We start from the raw sequence: 16038 nt of genomic DNA on the forward strand, positions 1-16038 counted from the left end.
CACATGAAAAGGCCACCAGAAACATATTTCCAAACAAAATACTTATCAGACTAGCAATTCTGAGATTACTACAACAAATATATTTTTATCTCTTCATACATTTGGTTTCTCAGCTTGTGAGTGGTGACTGCTATTTGCAAGGCTTCTAAGGGAGATATTTTCACAGTACCAACAATAGTAGAACTAGCAGGTAGTTTAGGAAGTATTGGTGCACTGGGTGAAGCTAAGGCATAAGCCAAATGAAGCGTATATGTTTAAACTGGCTTCAAAGTCACTTAGTACAAAGTAAGGAGAATTTTTAGGCATTCCTCCACAATTTCGTAATATATCATCTCTTATCACAGCAAATAGATGGAGGCAGATGGACGAAGGAGGATTTAAATTTAGAAAATAATATAGCCCTGTATTCTCACAGTTATACTTTGGGGAAGGAGGGTCATGAAAGACAAAAAACAACCTTACTGTCCTGTGTATAATTTCTAACATGGTTCCCTTTGGCCATCCTGAACCCCAGATTCAACTGGCCATATCTATACAACAGCCTCACAAGTTCTGACCTTCCTGTCTTTCAGCTGGAGCACTTTTGCTTGCACAGATGAGTCTCCCTTCTGGGTAAAGGGAAAATGAAAGACAGATAACCCATTTCTAAGTCAGGATTAGATAGCTGAAAATTCAGCCACAGTGCAGGTTTGGGAACCCTGAATCACTCCATTTTTGCTTTTTACTTAATATATAATCTGTATAGTGACAGAAGAATTACTATTATTACTATTCTTACTATTATGGCTTCCTTATGCTTGGGCTGAAGGCAGGCTGTTAAAAGATGAAAATCAGTCCTAAGCTTATAAACATTTTGGGCAAGGGTGATATTTTCTGTGAAACATTCTAATAGATGTGGCACTGTAAAGAAAACAAAAAGAACCAGAAAGCAAAGTCAACACAGTGCTCTTCCAAAAAAGAGCACCACAGTATAACAAGAAGTAGCAGTACTAGTTAAAACCTTAAACTGCTTTTTGAAAGCAAATCACAGCTACAATGCTGTACATTAAAATGCAAATATATGACATATAAAAAGTTCTCTTTACAAAATAATCCTGTTCTCAGTTCATGTTCTTCTATGCCATTTGCTCAAGTGTCTGTTAAACTTTATTTTCTTACAGTCAGTTTATTGCCACATAGGTAAGTTCTGGCAATCTTAACAACAGAAAACAGTTTAGTAACAATTATTAAAATATTTTTACATTAATTAAGATCTCTATCTTTCATTGTAAAAAAAATATATTAATGCAAGCTGTTCACTCCATTCATAAGTACGGTACTCAAGTTTTACTAAAAACAGTGAGCATGCAACCCAGACTTGAAAGAAGTCAATAAGCAACTGGTATTTCATACAGCCAGTGATACATGTTACTTGCACACCTTTATTCACAGCTTACAATGTTCAATAATTTACAGTTCTGAAATATGTGCATTTTAAGAGGAACTTGTCACAGCTCTTAAGCAATAGCAGAAATCAGGTCAGCAGCAAACAGAGTATGAACTAAGTGAGACAAAGCCATACCCTTCTACTCATGTGCTTCCATTGTTACAATCACAGCAGGAGGATGACAAGCACTTATTTTTATACATGTTTCAAATCTCTCCTGTTGCTGTTTTGGCATTCTTCTCAGTAACATTAACCAAATCCAACTGAATAAGGAGTTGTAACCCGGCATCTGAGATCTGGTCCAAATCATTCCAAAGGCAAATGCAAGAAAGTCTATACACAGCCCTCTGTTTGCTACCTACAGACACCTAAAAGACTTGTCCCTCACACTACTGTAGATCAGTTCTATGTTCTGCAAGCTCCCAGAGGATGTTTTCCTCAGTAGCACACACCATAAAGGTTCCAGTTAAAATATATATTGAAGGGGAAGAAAATAGAAGTGCCTAAGACAGTGGAAAGGAATTAAAATACCTAAATAAAGCCTGTTGGCTTTGTTGATTGTGTACTGAAATAGATACAACAAGTAAAAAATTAAACCAAAGGCAAACTTACAGAAAAGTTTATTCTCAATATGTTGCCATTCTTCTGTTCATATGTTCAGATTAATCTCAGCCTGAAATAAGGCAATATTAAAGGAACAATCAGCATTTCCTCAGAGCTAAGGTAGACAGGAAAGGAAGAACCCTGTTTAGTATTTGTATGGGTACCAGGGAAAGACTCTCTGTAAAACAGCACAGAGAATATGAAAATATGAGTGAAAAAGACAGAAAGACTCTGGTTTAAACATAAGCAGGATTCAAACATGTGTGTATGCTTTTTAAAACCTTCAAAATAAATTAAGATGGTGAAAGGCTTTATGGACTGTATGAGGGAGAAGACAACTGAAGGTAAAGAGGTGCTGTGTTGATAATAGAAGAAGAGATGGTAGAAATTTATTTTTCTTGGGAAAAACCTATAACATTCTGTTGAGTAACCTGGAACAGAGACCATCTCATCTGTGCAAATATCTGCGCAAACAATGTACATACACACAGGTAATGGAGAGAATAAGATCTTCAATCATTAGAACATTTAAAAAATGCATCTATTGACAAAAGCTTCATTCTTTTCTCTCAGAAGTTAATGTTAGGAGTCTGACCTGTGGGCTCAGATTCATTCTTTAGTGTCTTCACTATGACTAAGTCAGTATGAGCAGTCTTGTCATCCAATTAGAGACATTGTTACAGTAATGGAACATTTCTTCCTGGTCTTTTCCACAAGCTTCCAATCTCAGATTAAAAAGCCCTAGCTTAAGCTGTTTCTCACAAAGCCTCAACTCACTTAGGACCTCTGAGTCTTGGAGTACTATCCTAAGGCTTCCATAGATGCCATTAATCTCTACTACAGTACCATGCCCAGGTGTGACAAGCACTGCATTTCATACAGATCTGCACCCTCTACATTTTGTGAACTCTTGCCTTCATGTTCTGCAAAAGCAAAATAATTTAAGAAAGATAACAACTTTAAAGCAGAAAATGCCCTTTCTGTTTCTTAATTATCTTACATACTGTAGCCATCACAAGAGAGGAAATAATTTTAAATTTCTTAAATGTGCAGAGAGTAACACTAACCATATAGATTAGCTAGCTGACAGTGATATGTGAAAGCAACTGTAAACACTTTTAACTGCTTAAAATCTAAACTCTAGTTATTCCAGTTAATATAAGGTAAAACTTCTAAACTGATATCAAAAGAGTTATCACAGGTTGACAAATTCTGTTTCCAAGCTATTTGCAATTAATTTGTCACTTATCATAGTTCTTATTATCAGCTTTAACATTTACAAGAAAAATAGTTCACTGCTGCCAGAGCATAACATAGGACCATCTTTCAGAGCTACTGCAGGCTTCTTTCTCAGTGGAGCCTAAAAAGCTGAAAAAAACACACAAAAATAAAACCCTGTAGTTCAACACTACAACACCAACAGATCTACAGTAAGATTTCTCAGTTTTGCAGCTGTGGAATGTTTTTAAAGATTCAGCGTTTCCACTGTTTTATCGAAGTCCTGACCAGCTGTGGAGGTACGAAGCCCACCCAGAAGGCCGTGAGGTACTCTCTTCTTCACCTGAAGGAGGAAGAAAAACATATTTTATATTATGTTAGACATTTATTATGTTAGACAGTGCATTGTTTGGTTACATATCCTTGCCCCCATATCCTTTTTCAAATGCTCCCTAAAGCTTGGTGAGAAAGGAATTCACTCTTGGGCTGACATAGACATGGATTGTACCACCAAGTCCACTTTATTTTGGGTACTTTAGAATGTCTGAAAAAGGTAGTTTATCACCATTCTCCAGAAAAATCCAATCAGTCTTCATTAGAGGGCCAGAACAACATCAACATGCTACGAACTTAACTTACATCTTATTTTTCCAAATGCACAACCTATCAGGGAATGCAATACTTGAACACTTCCCTTTTTAATGTGATTTTGTTCATAAGTTTTAAGTTCTGATATGTACATGTGTTGCTTACTGTTTATATTAATTCTAAGATAAAGTATAGTTCAGTTGCTACTGAAGTTCAAGAAGCTACAGTAACTGCCATTGAGAAGTGACAATACCTTAAAAAGCATTTAAGGGAACAACAAATGCTGAGTATTTGAAGCAGAAATAGAACATTATTGTACACAGAAATCCAGTGCTTATTTCTTGCAAATGCCTAACTCTTTTTATGTCCTTCCCCAGTTACTTTATTTCTTCAACGAAGAGCATATTTTAAGATATTTTTAAATGTATTATATTGAAACTAATATTAGATCTGCAGTACTGTCTTGAGAGAACCACTTTAGCTATCCGTCTAGAACATCTGCAAAGAAAATAATTCAATTATATAAACATCTATTTTGACAAAATTTTTAAACTCTACCCAAAACATGAAGACATTAAATTTTTCAACTTACCATTGTCTTCCTAAAATGTGAATGTTTCAGAAGAAATTATATTTTATGTCAATTTTATGGTATTTGTTCTGTTTATTGAAAACTGAATAGTAACTTCCTAACAAAGAAAATGGTTTTATGACCAGTTCATTTGCTTTATGATACCAAGTTTTGTTTTTTCTCAAAGGTCTACACAACAGACAGCACAGAACTATCCTTTTCCTTTTTCACTTTTCCTCTTTTTTGTGCCAATATTTTGAACACCACCTACCTTGGGCAATTGCTACCAGCTTCCCCTTCTCTTCAGGGCTGAGTTGCAACATGGTGTCTATTACAGGGAGCAGCCGTTCCTTCTCACTTCCTGATTTCAGAAATATGAACTGCAATAGAACATTCTTCAAGTATTCTAGATTAGCCACAGACTTTTCTCTCTCTTGATTTCTTTCCAATCTTCTTATTTCATTCTTAAGAAGCTGCAGATGAGGAAAAAAATATGTAATACTGCTTGCCTCGCTTAATGAGTAATTGAACAAAGGTCTTTTGAAGAGCTAAAAAATGAATTATGCAGCTTGCTTCAAAAAGAATAATGCATGTTTAGCAACATATTCAGGACAAAAATTCAGTGAAAATTAAATATGTGATAATGTCGTAAGGATAAACTTATTGACTAAAAATGCCCTTTTTGGATAAAATTTGTGCAGTATAGAGATACAATATCAGTGATAAAAGAGTAGTAGCAGTGGAACAGTTAAATAACTCAGAAATCAATGACATTAATTTAAAAGCATTTTACAAAATAAAGCATAGTACATTTAGAAATGTTTTCGGAAAGATCATTGATATACTAGTTCATGTGTCTTCTTTTAACTTAAGACAGCTAAAACAGGCTACAGAAAGAGAAACCAGACAATGCTTCCCTTTGGATTTACTGCTTTTATCTAAGTGAAAATAGTACAGACTCTTTACTGAACATTAAACTTCCCAACTCCTGAAGTTTTTTTGTAGAAGCTTTTACTCCTACACTCCTCTCCCCCTTTCCCTCAGCCAACCAGAAACTGTGGTGGAAAAAAACCCAAAAAACTAAAGTATACTCTGGAAGCACTAATTAGACCTGTGGAATAAAAGCCCCTCCCAAATGAAGTTTTACATCACCAAAATTTTATAGGCTGGAATTTTCTGAAAAATATTTGGTCCAAGAAACAGACCATGGAAATTAGAGCTGTCCTCACATCTCTTGTGTGTCTGCTAACCTTTATTTGCTCCATCAGGATAGCATTGGTTGCTTCTGATTCACGAAGTAATTCATTCAAGTGATCAGCACTCTTAGTTGTTGTGTTTAGTTTCTGAATCAGTTCATCCTTGGTGAGATCTGCTTGCCACTGAGATGGTTCTGCAATTAATTGGAAAAGAAAACTAAGAGAAGGAAAAAGCACTTGCATCTATTTCATACTAACTTAACATCAGGGCTTGATTAATGTAGTTTCTTATGAACAGAATTCATGGGAAGTCAGAGTGCAGAGTTAACAGGCATCAATGCTGTTGCTGCATGCTTATTTTCTGACCTACTTCTGTTTATATATTAGAAGATGGTTGGCAAAATAGTTCTAGAGTACCTCAAGATACCTGGTTTTAACTTATTCCTTGTTTCCTACCCATAAATGGAGATTTTCAACATTTATCCATGAAGTGTTCAGTAGACTTTGAAAACAGGATTATATGCTACCATGTATTTTTCTGGTTTTTGGGGACTCCTAAAACATTCTTTTTCATGCTGGATTTCACTTTCCTAGAAAAAAAAACTTATTAATAAAGTACTGTTCTAATAAGCCTCATTAAGAAAAACAGAAATTTTATCCTTTCACTAACAGGGTTAAATCAGCACTTAACTGTCCCTAGTAGAGACTTATCCAGAATACAAAACTTTCTGTAACTATTCACTGACTTGCTCACCCAGTCTTTTCCCTTTAAAAGCTCAGAAATATGACATCTTTAAATCACTAAAACCTGTAGAAATGTCCTACTCTAAGTCCTTAATCAATGACAAAACCCCTACAAAAACTCAGGACAGTGTAAACTCAGTGGCTCTTGACTAGACTTGCACCTTGCACCTAAAAGCATGAAAACACAATGCTCTAAAATATTTTGAGGGCATGAACTTCTGCAACCCATGTAGGCAAGCACTTTTGAAAGCCACACCCTACCTACCAGGCTTTGTTTCTGGTGAGTTCAGCAGTTGCTCCAAGGATTGAACATAGGTGCTGGCTGAGGACACAGACTCTGTGTCTGTTGTTTCCATACCTTCTCCCTCCTCCCTAGCCACAGAGTGCACATCGAGCACAGGAAGGTCAGTGCTCCGCCGCTCCCTCAAGTTCTTCGTTGCCGGATTTGAAACAGCTGGACCTGGAAGATACTTACTGATGTTCATATCAGAATGAAATTGGGAGGGCTATTTCCTAGGTGTGACTGCTGGGGATTGAGAGTGGTACATAAAATAGTCTTCAAAATGCTGGGGAAGATGAAGCCAAAAGAAAAAGCCAGATATGCATGTAACATTTATAATACTAAAATACTGTCTTTCACCTCCAAATGGCCACTCTAGTCAAAGTCTGGTTTTAAACCCAAACTTGATTGGCAATTTTTACTTCACTTACTATGAAACCTTCATGCACATCTCCCTGAATATGTGTTTTAGTTATGGTAAGAGTAACAAATACCTTTAATGCAAAACAATTTGCTTTTGTTTCAACCAGTCCTGTGGGAAGTGTAAATTCTTTTGTTTTATTACTGTGTGCATAACCCTTCTACTTCAATAACATCAGAGCAACTGCAACTGCTACTGCTGCTTGGCAAATGTCCAACTACATCCTGATTAGTAACTTTACAGCTACAAAAATAGCACTTGAGATTGAAGACAGTAAAATCTTAAATTGGAAGAAGGATCAAATAGCAAGTATAATAAACAGCATGTATACAAACAACATTCTTAAAACAGTTTCAAATACACTTTTCTTTAGTTTTACACTTCATACTTGAGACAGCATGCTCCAAAACCTGAGACAACATGATAAGAAAAACAAATATTTTCAAAGTAATTTCACTCCATCTGTCTGATACTGCAGAATAAGTATCAGTGGTGTAGATTCTAGAACACAATAGCTCCAGTTGGAAGTGACCTACAATAAGTATCTAGTCCAACTGCCTGACCACATCAAAAGTTAAAACATTATCAAGGGCATTGTCAAAATGCCTCTGTTTTGGCCATCAATCACTTCAGTGGGAAGCCTGACCACCCTCTCAGTAAGAAAATGTTTCCTAATGTCCAGTCTGAACCTCCCCATGGCAGCTCTAAACCAATCCCATGTCCTATCATTGAATATCAGGGAGAAGAGCTCAGCACTTCCCTCCTCACTTCCCCCACTCAGGAATCTCTAAAACAGTCATGAGGTTGCCCTCAGACTGCTTTCCTCCAAACCAGAACAACTCAGAGTCCTCAGCTGCTCCTCATAGGACAGTCCTTCCTGCCCTTCCACCACCTTTGCTGCCCTCCTCTGGATGTATTCAAGGACCTTAGGATTCTGAAGCAACGGTAAATAATAACAAATATGCATTCCTGACTTGGTGTCTGTGGGCTGATACAGCACGTTGCAGATTTCCCAGAAAAGGTTGCTGGTGATTTTACAGAATCAAACACTGCAAGCACATTTTAGTTTCAGACTGAGGTACACAAATTGGTAACTAACCCATGAAAACCTGGTATTCTGCCTGGAAGTTACCTCTAGTGCTTGGTTCACTCTTGAGTTGGAAGAGCTGAGCTTCTACTCTGGAGAGTTGCTGCTGAAGTGTCTCTACTGTCTTCCTGTGCTCTTCTTGCAGGTTCCTGACCTGATCTCTGAAGTTGTTCCGGAGCGCTTCATTCTGGGCTGTCAGCTGACCCAGCGCCTGGGCGTGCTCTGTTTTGATGACCATGTTCTCAGACTGTATTGTGCAGAGTCTGAAAACAGTGCATGCACAAACAGTAAGACACAAGCAGCAAAACACTCTAAGTTTTACATTTCAAAATTTTTACAGTTTGAGGCAGTTTTCTATTTTCATGTGTATGATTATCTTAGAACAACTATGTGTGCAACTTTTTTCATTTAAAGTCCTCTTTTTACAGGGAAAATCTGAGACTGAAAAAGCTACTCATTACTTACTATATGAATGCACTGTGCTATATAAACTCGAATTCTATTCCAGAACAAAAAATTCAGACATCTTTGGGAAATAAAGACTTAAGAGACACTGTGGTCTAAACATTCTTAAATTTTAAAACTGCATCATGACTGTTTATAGCATCATACAGGGCATGTCACTTATACTTCACTTCCTCTAACATTTATTTACCAAACACTTACTTAGGACTTCTATAAACACAGGTTTCTAAGATGGTAAGTTTATTTTTTTTAAACCTCAACTTTTAAACCTCAACTACACAGAAGAGTGTAGTAGTTAGCAAGAAAAATGTCAGTAACTCATCAGTTGAACTTGGTTTGGAGGTACTCCAGAAGCACACCAAAACTGTCACAAGCAATTAAATAAATAATAATATATAATACTGACATGATATATACTAATATAATAAATAAAGTCACAAGCAATTAAACAAAGGTATTAATGGAAAAACTAAGCCCAGAACTTACCCTTATATATAAGCATACAGACTTAAACAGAGCCAGAGCAGAAACGACCAGTGTTTAGGTATAAGGGAACCCATTGTGAAATGGGTTGTTTCCAGAAAAATGCAGAACATAATTTGGTTGACTACAGTGAATCATTATGTAGCTATCAGGAACAGATAAACTGTTCAAAGACAATGACAAGAAGTCAACAGTTCCTAATATCCATCAGTAATTTCTAATTAGTACTTCATGTGAATATCTCTGTACCCTAAATGGAGAAGAAAAGACAATCATAGACTCTTTGCGTGGAGCTCAAGTATTAGGTACTCATGTGATTTTACAGGGAATGATACAGATTAAACAGATTCCATTCAATTTGAAAGAAAAATAAGGCAAATTAAGCCTCTGGCAAGCACAAACAAAATATAGTACTTTCTGTAAGAAAGGCATTTGGTGGACAAGAACTGGGTATTTTGTCAGTGAACTTGTTTGCTTTCCATATAATTATCTTATTTTTTTTTTAATAGGAAACATCCATAAAATTTAGTAGAGTGGTACAACACAAATGTGGTGCTGGGCAGGGCATTAGACTTAAAAATAGTCAATGTTAACTGACTATTAACATTAAAAAATGTTAAGTTTTAGATCTGATAGTTAAGAGGTAGAAGGTTTGCAGAAATCTCAAATTCCCCTATCAGCTGCTATTTCACTGTCATTGTGGAAGCTTCTGATGGCTTGTGAAAAATAGCAAACAATCCTTTCAAAATTCTTTTAAGTTTCTCAACAACATGCCTATTTTTTGGAAGTACAGTTATAGGCTTCTATATGTTAAGATCTTAAAATTAAAGCAAAATATCCCTATCCTTCTATCAGCAGACCATACTTTTCACGGAGTTCTGCTTCTTTTGCAACAGTCTCTTGCAGCATCTTATTGTGTCTTTCCAGCAGAGTGTCGTGTTCAGACTGCAATGCCTGCAGTTCAGATGCATTCATCTGTGAATTATGCTGAGCATCTTGCAGCTTAGCTTTAAGTTGATCTATCACCATTTCCAACTGTTCCCTGCATGTGGAAGAAAAAGGAATACACAACATGCATTTAAAACAATTAAATAATTTCAGAACTTATATGATATCCACAACATTTTGGACAGTTCATCCAATTTGCATATTTATGAATAAATCAATACAGTACTAAGACCAAAATAATTTCAGAATATGGCTACAGCAGAAACAATCAGATCCTGTTTCAACATACATACAAATAGGTTTGCCACATCCCATCTGAACTGCTGGGAATGCAACTATTGGGGTAGGAAGCATGAATGACAGCACCTTCTACTTCAAGGAGGGACAAGACAGAAGGAGAATAATACACAGGAATCAGATGGGAGAAAAAATTTCTTTTTAAAAGTGGTGAGGATTTTTTTTTTTTAATTTGTTTAGTAAATGCACATCAGTTCAATAAGACCAAATTCAGGGGACAAATGGTTAGAGTAGATTTTGAGCAAATTTCTAGAAAGCAACATCAAGTCCATAACAGACAAACTCAGTTGGTCAGAAACAATTCAAAATCAGAAATACCAGGAAGAAAAAAATCTTAAGTCACACGCATGCTGTTTTTACTCATTTCTGTGTTTATATACGCAGACACCTCCATTATGTCATGAACTGTGTCTCTCACTAATCCTTAGAGCTGATACTTGTAAATAATTTCTTTGGGAACCATTTGTCATCTGTTGATTGCTTATCCAATTTGTTTCCAAGACGGTTCTCTCTCACCAAAAAAAAAATAAAAAAATCAATACCAGAACTTCTTCAAATTCTGCAAATAAGAGAGCCAAAGAAATGAAGCTCTGCTTCAGAAGCAAGAACGTTAGTCGCCCTCTGGTGGATGCTTGGCCGCACTTGCCGGCACCGGCTGAGGGCGCGGGGCAGACACGAATCCTGGCATTTACACAAAAACGCCCAGCCTGTCACCAAGGGCGGCCACCAATGACTAATAAAAATAACTTGCACAAACTGATTGACTTTTGCAGTGAGTTGAGACATTTTCTGAAGTGAATAAGAATTCACCTAGCTTATGACTGTACTAAAAGGATTTTCAGGGAACTTCTGGTAGTGTAACTCTTTCCTTCCAAGTCTTTCTTTCCTCATATGAAACAACATACTGCATATTTATGAAATCCTGTAACTGATGACTGAATTGCCATCCAGAGCTTTACCTACACTTAACCACTCACTCCTGAAAATGTTCAAAGTGAGCTCAGCTGAACTAAACCAATCTGCTCTTTTCCTCTTAGTTGCAAATGGCACTTGACTACTTCTCGTCAGAGAAAATGACGTGTCAAGTCTATACAGAATGTGCCAGCTAATTTCTGCTCATGAGACTTATAAAAAACTTCCTAAGGCCTTACTTCTCCTTCCACCTGTAATGATAGATGATCTACACAAAAATAATCGTTAAAAAGACAAATCCAGCTATTAGAAACTAATATAGTACCACGACAGTAGGAACTGATAATATTTCTTCTGTTCAGCTAGCCAGCACCACAGTCAAATTAGAGATCAAGTAAAAATGTTAGTTTTACCTTTCTTGTTTGGCTCCTTCAGATTCTGTCCGGGCTGTAGATTTATTCTTTTGCTGTTTTAGAACATTATGAACACGGACTTTGTAGCTCTCAAATTCAGATGTAACAGATGCTTGTTCAGCCTATCACACAGAAAACAAACCTGTAAGTTATACTATTGACTACTGCTCCCTTATTTCTCTATAATGAAATGCATCTTACACTGAAAAAAATTAAAACCACCTGCTGCCATTTCCTTCTTTAAAATAGATAATTAAAACAGCGACCACCATAACAATGTTTCTTTAGATTTTAACTGAGTATCATATAATGTGAAACTTCAGACACTGATTTTCAATATACCAGTATTAAAGAAAAGAAAGAATACTTGAAAATTCAACAATTACATTCAGCTGAGAGATTCATAAGCCAGGGGATCTATGAAACAGCTTAAATGAAAGCAAAGGTGACAGAAAATACAAGAGGCATAATTCTGTTTCTCTCCAATACTACAAGGGTGACAAAAATTCTAATGTGCCACAAAGTTATGCATAATTCTGAGTTAAGTCAGTCTTGCAATGGTATTACATAGCACCAGATATAATATTCTAGTTGACTGTAAAGGTGTTTGGTCTGTCTTTTCTCCTAAATTCAGCTGTTGCCTGAGTTTCTGTGGACATACAGAAAACTGCCTCACATCACAGTAGCTTCATCCTTGACTGTACAAAGATTACTGCCACCCTTCCAGTACTCACACTGCATATTCCTCTTAAAGAAAACCAAAACCAAAACAGCACTGACACAGGTTTTCTTTCTTGGAGCTTGTCTTAGGACAAGCTCATGGATTCATTAGTCACTTGTACTTACAGGTAACTAAAATGCTCTCATTTCCAAGAGGAGGATTTTGGAAACTTTCCCTTCAGCTGAACTGGTAACTGAAATTCTACAGAACTGCTTCTGATTAGCCTCTGGTCCAGATTTTCAGAGTCAGTACATTTTGTAGCCATATTCTTTACATTAATCCTTTGCTTTTCTTCCTGTCAAACTGTGTGAATATTCCTAAGTCCTCAGGGACACAGCCTTAAATGTCAGCATAATTTCTGTTTTCTACTATCTGCTTTTGGTGTCCACATTTCCTTTAGAGGGAATTTTCCTCTGCTAATAACCTTAATAATATCTATTTTCCATATGTAGGGCATCTAAACAGGAAAGCTAATCCTTCAAGAGGTTCAAGCCATGCCAATATGGAAGATTTACAACCTTGCTGATTTCACAGCATCACAGAGCAAACCACCACAGACAGGCATTGTAAGCACCCAGGCATGAAGAACACATTTGTAAAACCATGATCCGTGTGTACAGGCACAACTAAGACAAACCTCCTGTAGCAGCAATCACAAAGTTTGTCCATTTCAGTTCAGCTTTTTGAAATGTAGAAGTTCTTTTGAGAGGCTGCATTCAGCTGTTGCCTACCTGCAGGATGCACCTACTACCACACCTAGAATACAACAGTGGCCATGGAGTAGTGCAGTAATCCCCATAAAGGTGGTTGGAACAGAAGAGTCCTACTATATTTTGAATCTGTTTGTCTCCAATGTAAACACTGCATTCCAGGACCATCAAACAGGGTTGTATGAGCAAAGAAGTCCCAGAAACAATAATAAACTTTAGCACAGTGTCAGTTTTCCATGTAGTTCAGCTGCCAGTTAAGAAGCTGCTCATATTTCAGCATGTTAAAAAGTGCTTGCAAATCTGTTTTTTCACAGCTTTTTTTCTTTCAAGTGGTATCTGTGTTAACTGGTTTTACATGAAACAACTTACATTCCTATTTTTTCATTTGTGCTTTTTTCTTTAAAGAGTTTTATTTTCCCTGAGTGTATATTTACTGATATCTTAAATAAATCCTGGCTTCCCACTACCACAAGTTTTCCCCTACTGTAAATAGCAGTATGCAAGTCCAGATGTTTCACTCCAAGTGATACACATCAACGAGGACAGTCTGGCTTGTCCCTTATACCACCACTCAATACTGGGGTAATTTGCAATTCTTGACAGACAAAAAGAAGAGTGAAAAATCTGCAAAATATTTTTGAAGAAGCAAAGAGTGCAAGTAATCTCCCTTCTTAAGCCTCTAAGATTACTCCTTCCACTGGAATACCTGGGCTGCTCTGCACTCCTCTTGCAGGGTTGCAATTTTTTGCTGGCAAGCACTCATCGTACGCTGGTGCTGCTCCGAAGACGTTCGCAGCTGTTCCTGAACTTTATGCTTTTCTGATGTCAGTACAGCCACTTGAATCTGAAAAAGTCAGTTGAAAATTTCACTATCACGAAAACTTTTTTTTTACTTTTCCAAGGGAACATGCCACTGAGAACCTAGGACTCCACGGCAGTAATTCCTACACAGAACTGGTGAATACAAAATTAAAATCCAACAAAAACAGAATAAAATAATAGACATGGGTTACCATGTAATAATTTTTAAAAAGTGGTGCTGTTTAAAGAGAGAATTGAAGATATAATTACAATGTTGGGGTAAAAGCATTTAAGAAAGCCAACCTCTTTCACTTCTCTGCTTCTTTCATTACATTCTAATCTATTTCTATTCTGTATACAGATGGACACCACTTAAGATTTTTGCTGACAATGTTGTGCTCTTCTGTTTTTAAACTGAGCAACTTCCATTTTTAAAGAAACATTAAAAAATATGTTCAGTTACAAGCTTCAAACTCCACAGTCCTCTCCTTTGGTGGAAAGGGAAAGAGGAAAAAGACAGTGTAAATCCACTTAAAGAAAATCATAGCAAAAAATATTTTGGGGGGAAAGCAGAAAACAGACAAAACTCTTTTAAGAAAAAGAACCAGTAACCTAAAAGTAACAATAGCACTTCTTTATTCTTCAGCCTATATTCCATGTGCCCAGTACAAATCACACCCTCACTACTTAAATGAGAAAACTTGTACTAACAAAAAGTGAAGTTTCTTGCCTTATAGGCTTCCACTTGCTGTTGACTGGCTTCCAGTTCCCCTTTCAATGATGCCTGCAACATTAGATGGTCATTTTCCTGCAAGATAAAAATTACCTGGAGATTAAAAAAAACCCCTCCAAAATCAGTAACCTAAAAAAATCAGCTACCAGGTGTTTTTTTAAAATCTAGTTTAAAAATAGAATACGCAGTCATTAGCATATGGACTTACAGCTTGTTTTGAATCAGCCAGTTCTTTTTTGGTTTTCACCAGGAGTTGTTTGATCTTGGCATTTCTTTCCTCATCCTGCTGCATAGTTGACTGAAGTGACTCTAATACAGAGAAAAACAATTATATGCAAAGGAAACTTCCCCTCTTATATTTCCTTAAAAATGCTGGAAAACATTTTTTAAAATTCCAGCAGATTCCTCAAGAGCTGTGAACAAGTAGCTTACAGTAACTTTAGTATCCTTTTCCTAAGTTATCACAAAGATCTTAAAATAACTGAAATGTTTCCAATATTTGCACTTGAGCATAGGAAGAAATTGAATTTTTAACCACATGGTAATCACTGAAGTTTTATGAGTATGGTATATCTGAATGAAACCCTTGTCAGTCACCAATATTTAGAACTTATTAATAACTTTATCAGGTAATAAACACAGTATGACAGGCAGGTAAATTGGCTTTTAAGAGCTGAACACTGGATTAAGTGATTGATAACCTAGTAAAGGTTCCTCTAAGACAAAATGCAAATGTTTAGTATTCCCTGCAAAGCTTACCCTCACTTGCTGACTTGAGAAGTTTTTTCTGAATTGTATCTTTTACCACTGCTAATTATACAATAGTGACTCTTCCCTTTATAGTTTACTCACTTATTTCTTCCTGTAGGGTCTCTTGTTTCTGTTTCTGAATCCCTGTTTCTTGCTCAAGATCTTCTATTCTGCTGTCTTTATCAGTAATCTTCTGATTAAGTTCTTTTACTAGCCTTTCATAATCAGCTATTTCCATATCCATCAGTGTACTCTTTTGAGCATCCTGCAAGGTACACAAAATGAAGTTAAGAGCTTACAATTTGCCTTGCCTGCTAAGACTTTTGTAATTCTGTAAAAAACTATTGCTCATCAGACAAAGATTTTGTCTCTATCCATATCCACAAATCTCACCCACCCACTGGGTTTCCATATCCTCAGTAAATAGTCTGTTTTCAAACAAGAATCAAAAGCTTGGAAAAACCTGTTGCTAGTTTTATCAGTAGGTATTTTGTATGTATTAGTTTTTGTCATCTGCAGTCCTTACAACCAAGGCAATTTCTTAACAGTGCACTATACATGTACTGCAGACATCTGAATTCTATTCCTATTTCTACTCATGAAAGACACATAACCCAAGCTAAACAAACAAGCAAACAAAAAATAAAACCAAAACCAATTCCAAAAGTACA

General features: G+C 36.4%; 1 protein-coding gene across 3 annotated transcripts in view; it reads right to left on the minus strand.

Annotated features, from left to right (window-relative positions):
* Positions 1 to 245: 245 nt before the first annotated feature.
* Positions 246 to 16038, minus strand: part of GCC2 (GRIP and coiled-coil domain containing 2) — a 30878-nt gene continuing 15085 nt past the window's right edge. For 2 of the 3 annotated variants that reach the window (XM_064407952.1, XM_064407953.1), the window contains exons 13-23: positions 15470 to 15632; positions 14826 to 14926; positions 14615 to 14692; positions 13790 to 13927; positions 11653 to 11774; positions 9948 to 10124; positions 8180 to 8397; positions 6612 to 6806; positions 5657 to 5796; positions 4678 to 4879; positions 246 to 3590 (exon numbers count right to left, since the gene is read on the minus strand). In XM_064407952.1, the coding sequence (XP_064264022.1) occupies positions 3520 to 3590; positions 4678 to 4879; positions 5657 to 5796; positions 6612 to 6806; positions 8180 to 8397; positions 9948 to 10124; positions 11653 to 11774; positions 13790 to 13927; positions 14615 to 14692; positions 14826 to 14926; positions 15470 to 15632 (1605 nt within the window). In that variant the 3' untranslated portion in view covers positions 246 to 3519. The remainder of the gene's footprint in view (positions 3591 to 4677; positions 4880 to 5656; positions 5797 to 6611; positions 6807 to 8179; positions 8398 to 9947; positions 10125 to 11652; positions 11775 to 13789; positions 13928 to 14614; positions 14693 to 14825; positions 14927 to 15469; positions 15633 to 16038) is intronic. The other variant, XM_064407954.1, reaches the window with a different exon arrangement.

Source organism: Passer domesticus, chromosome 2, assembly GCF_036417665.1.
Source record: "Passer domesticus isolate bPasDom1 chromosome 2, bPasDom1.hap1, whole genome shotgun sequence".
Taxonomy (NCBI): domain Eukaryota; kingdom Metazoa; phylum Chordata; class Aves; order Passeriformes; family Passeridae; genus Passer; species Passer domesticus.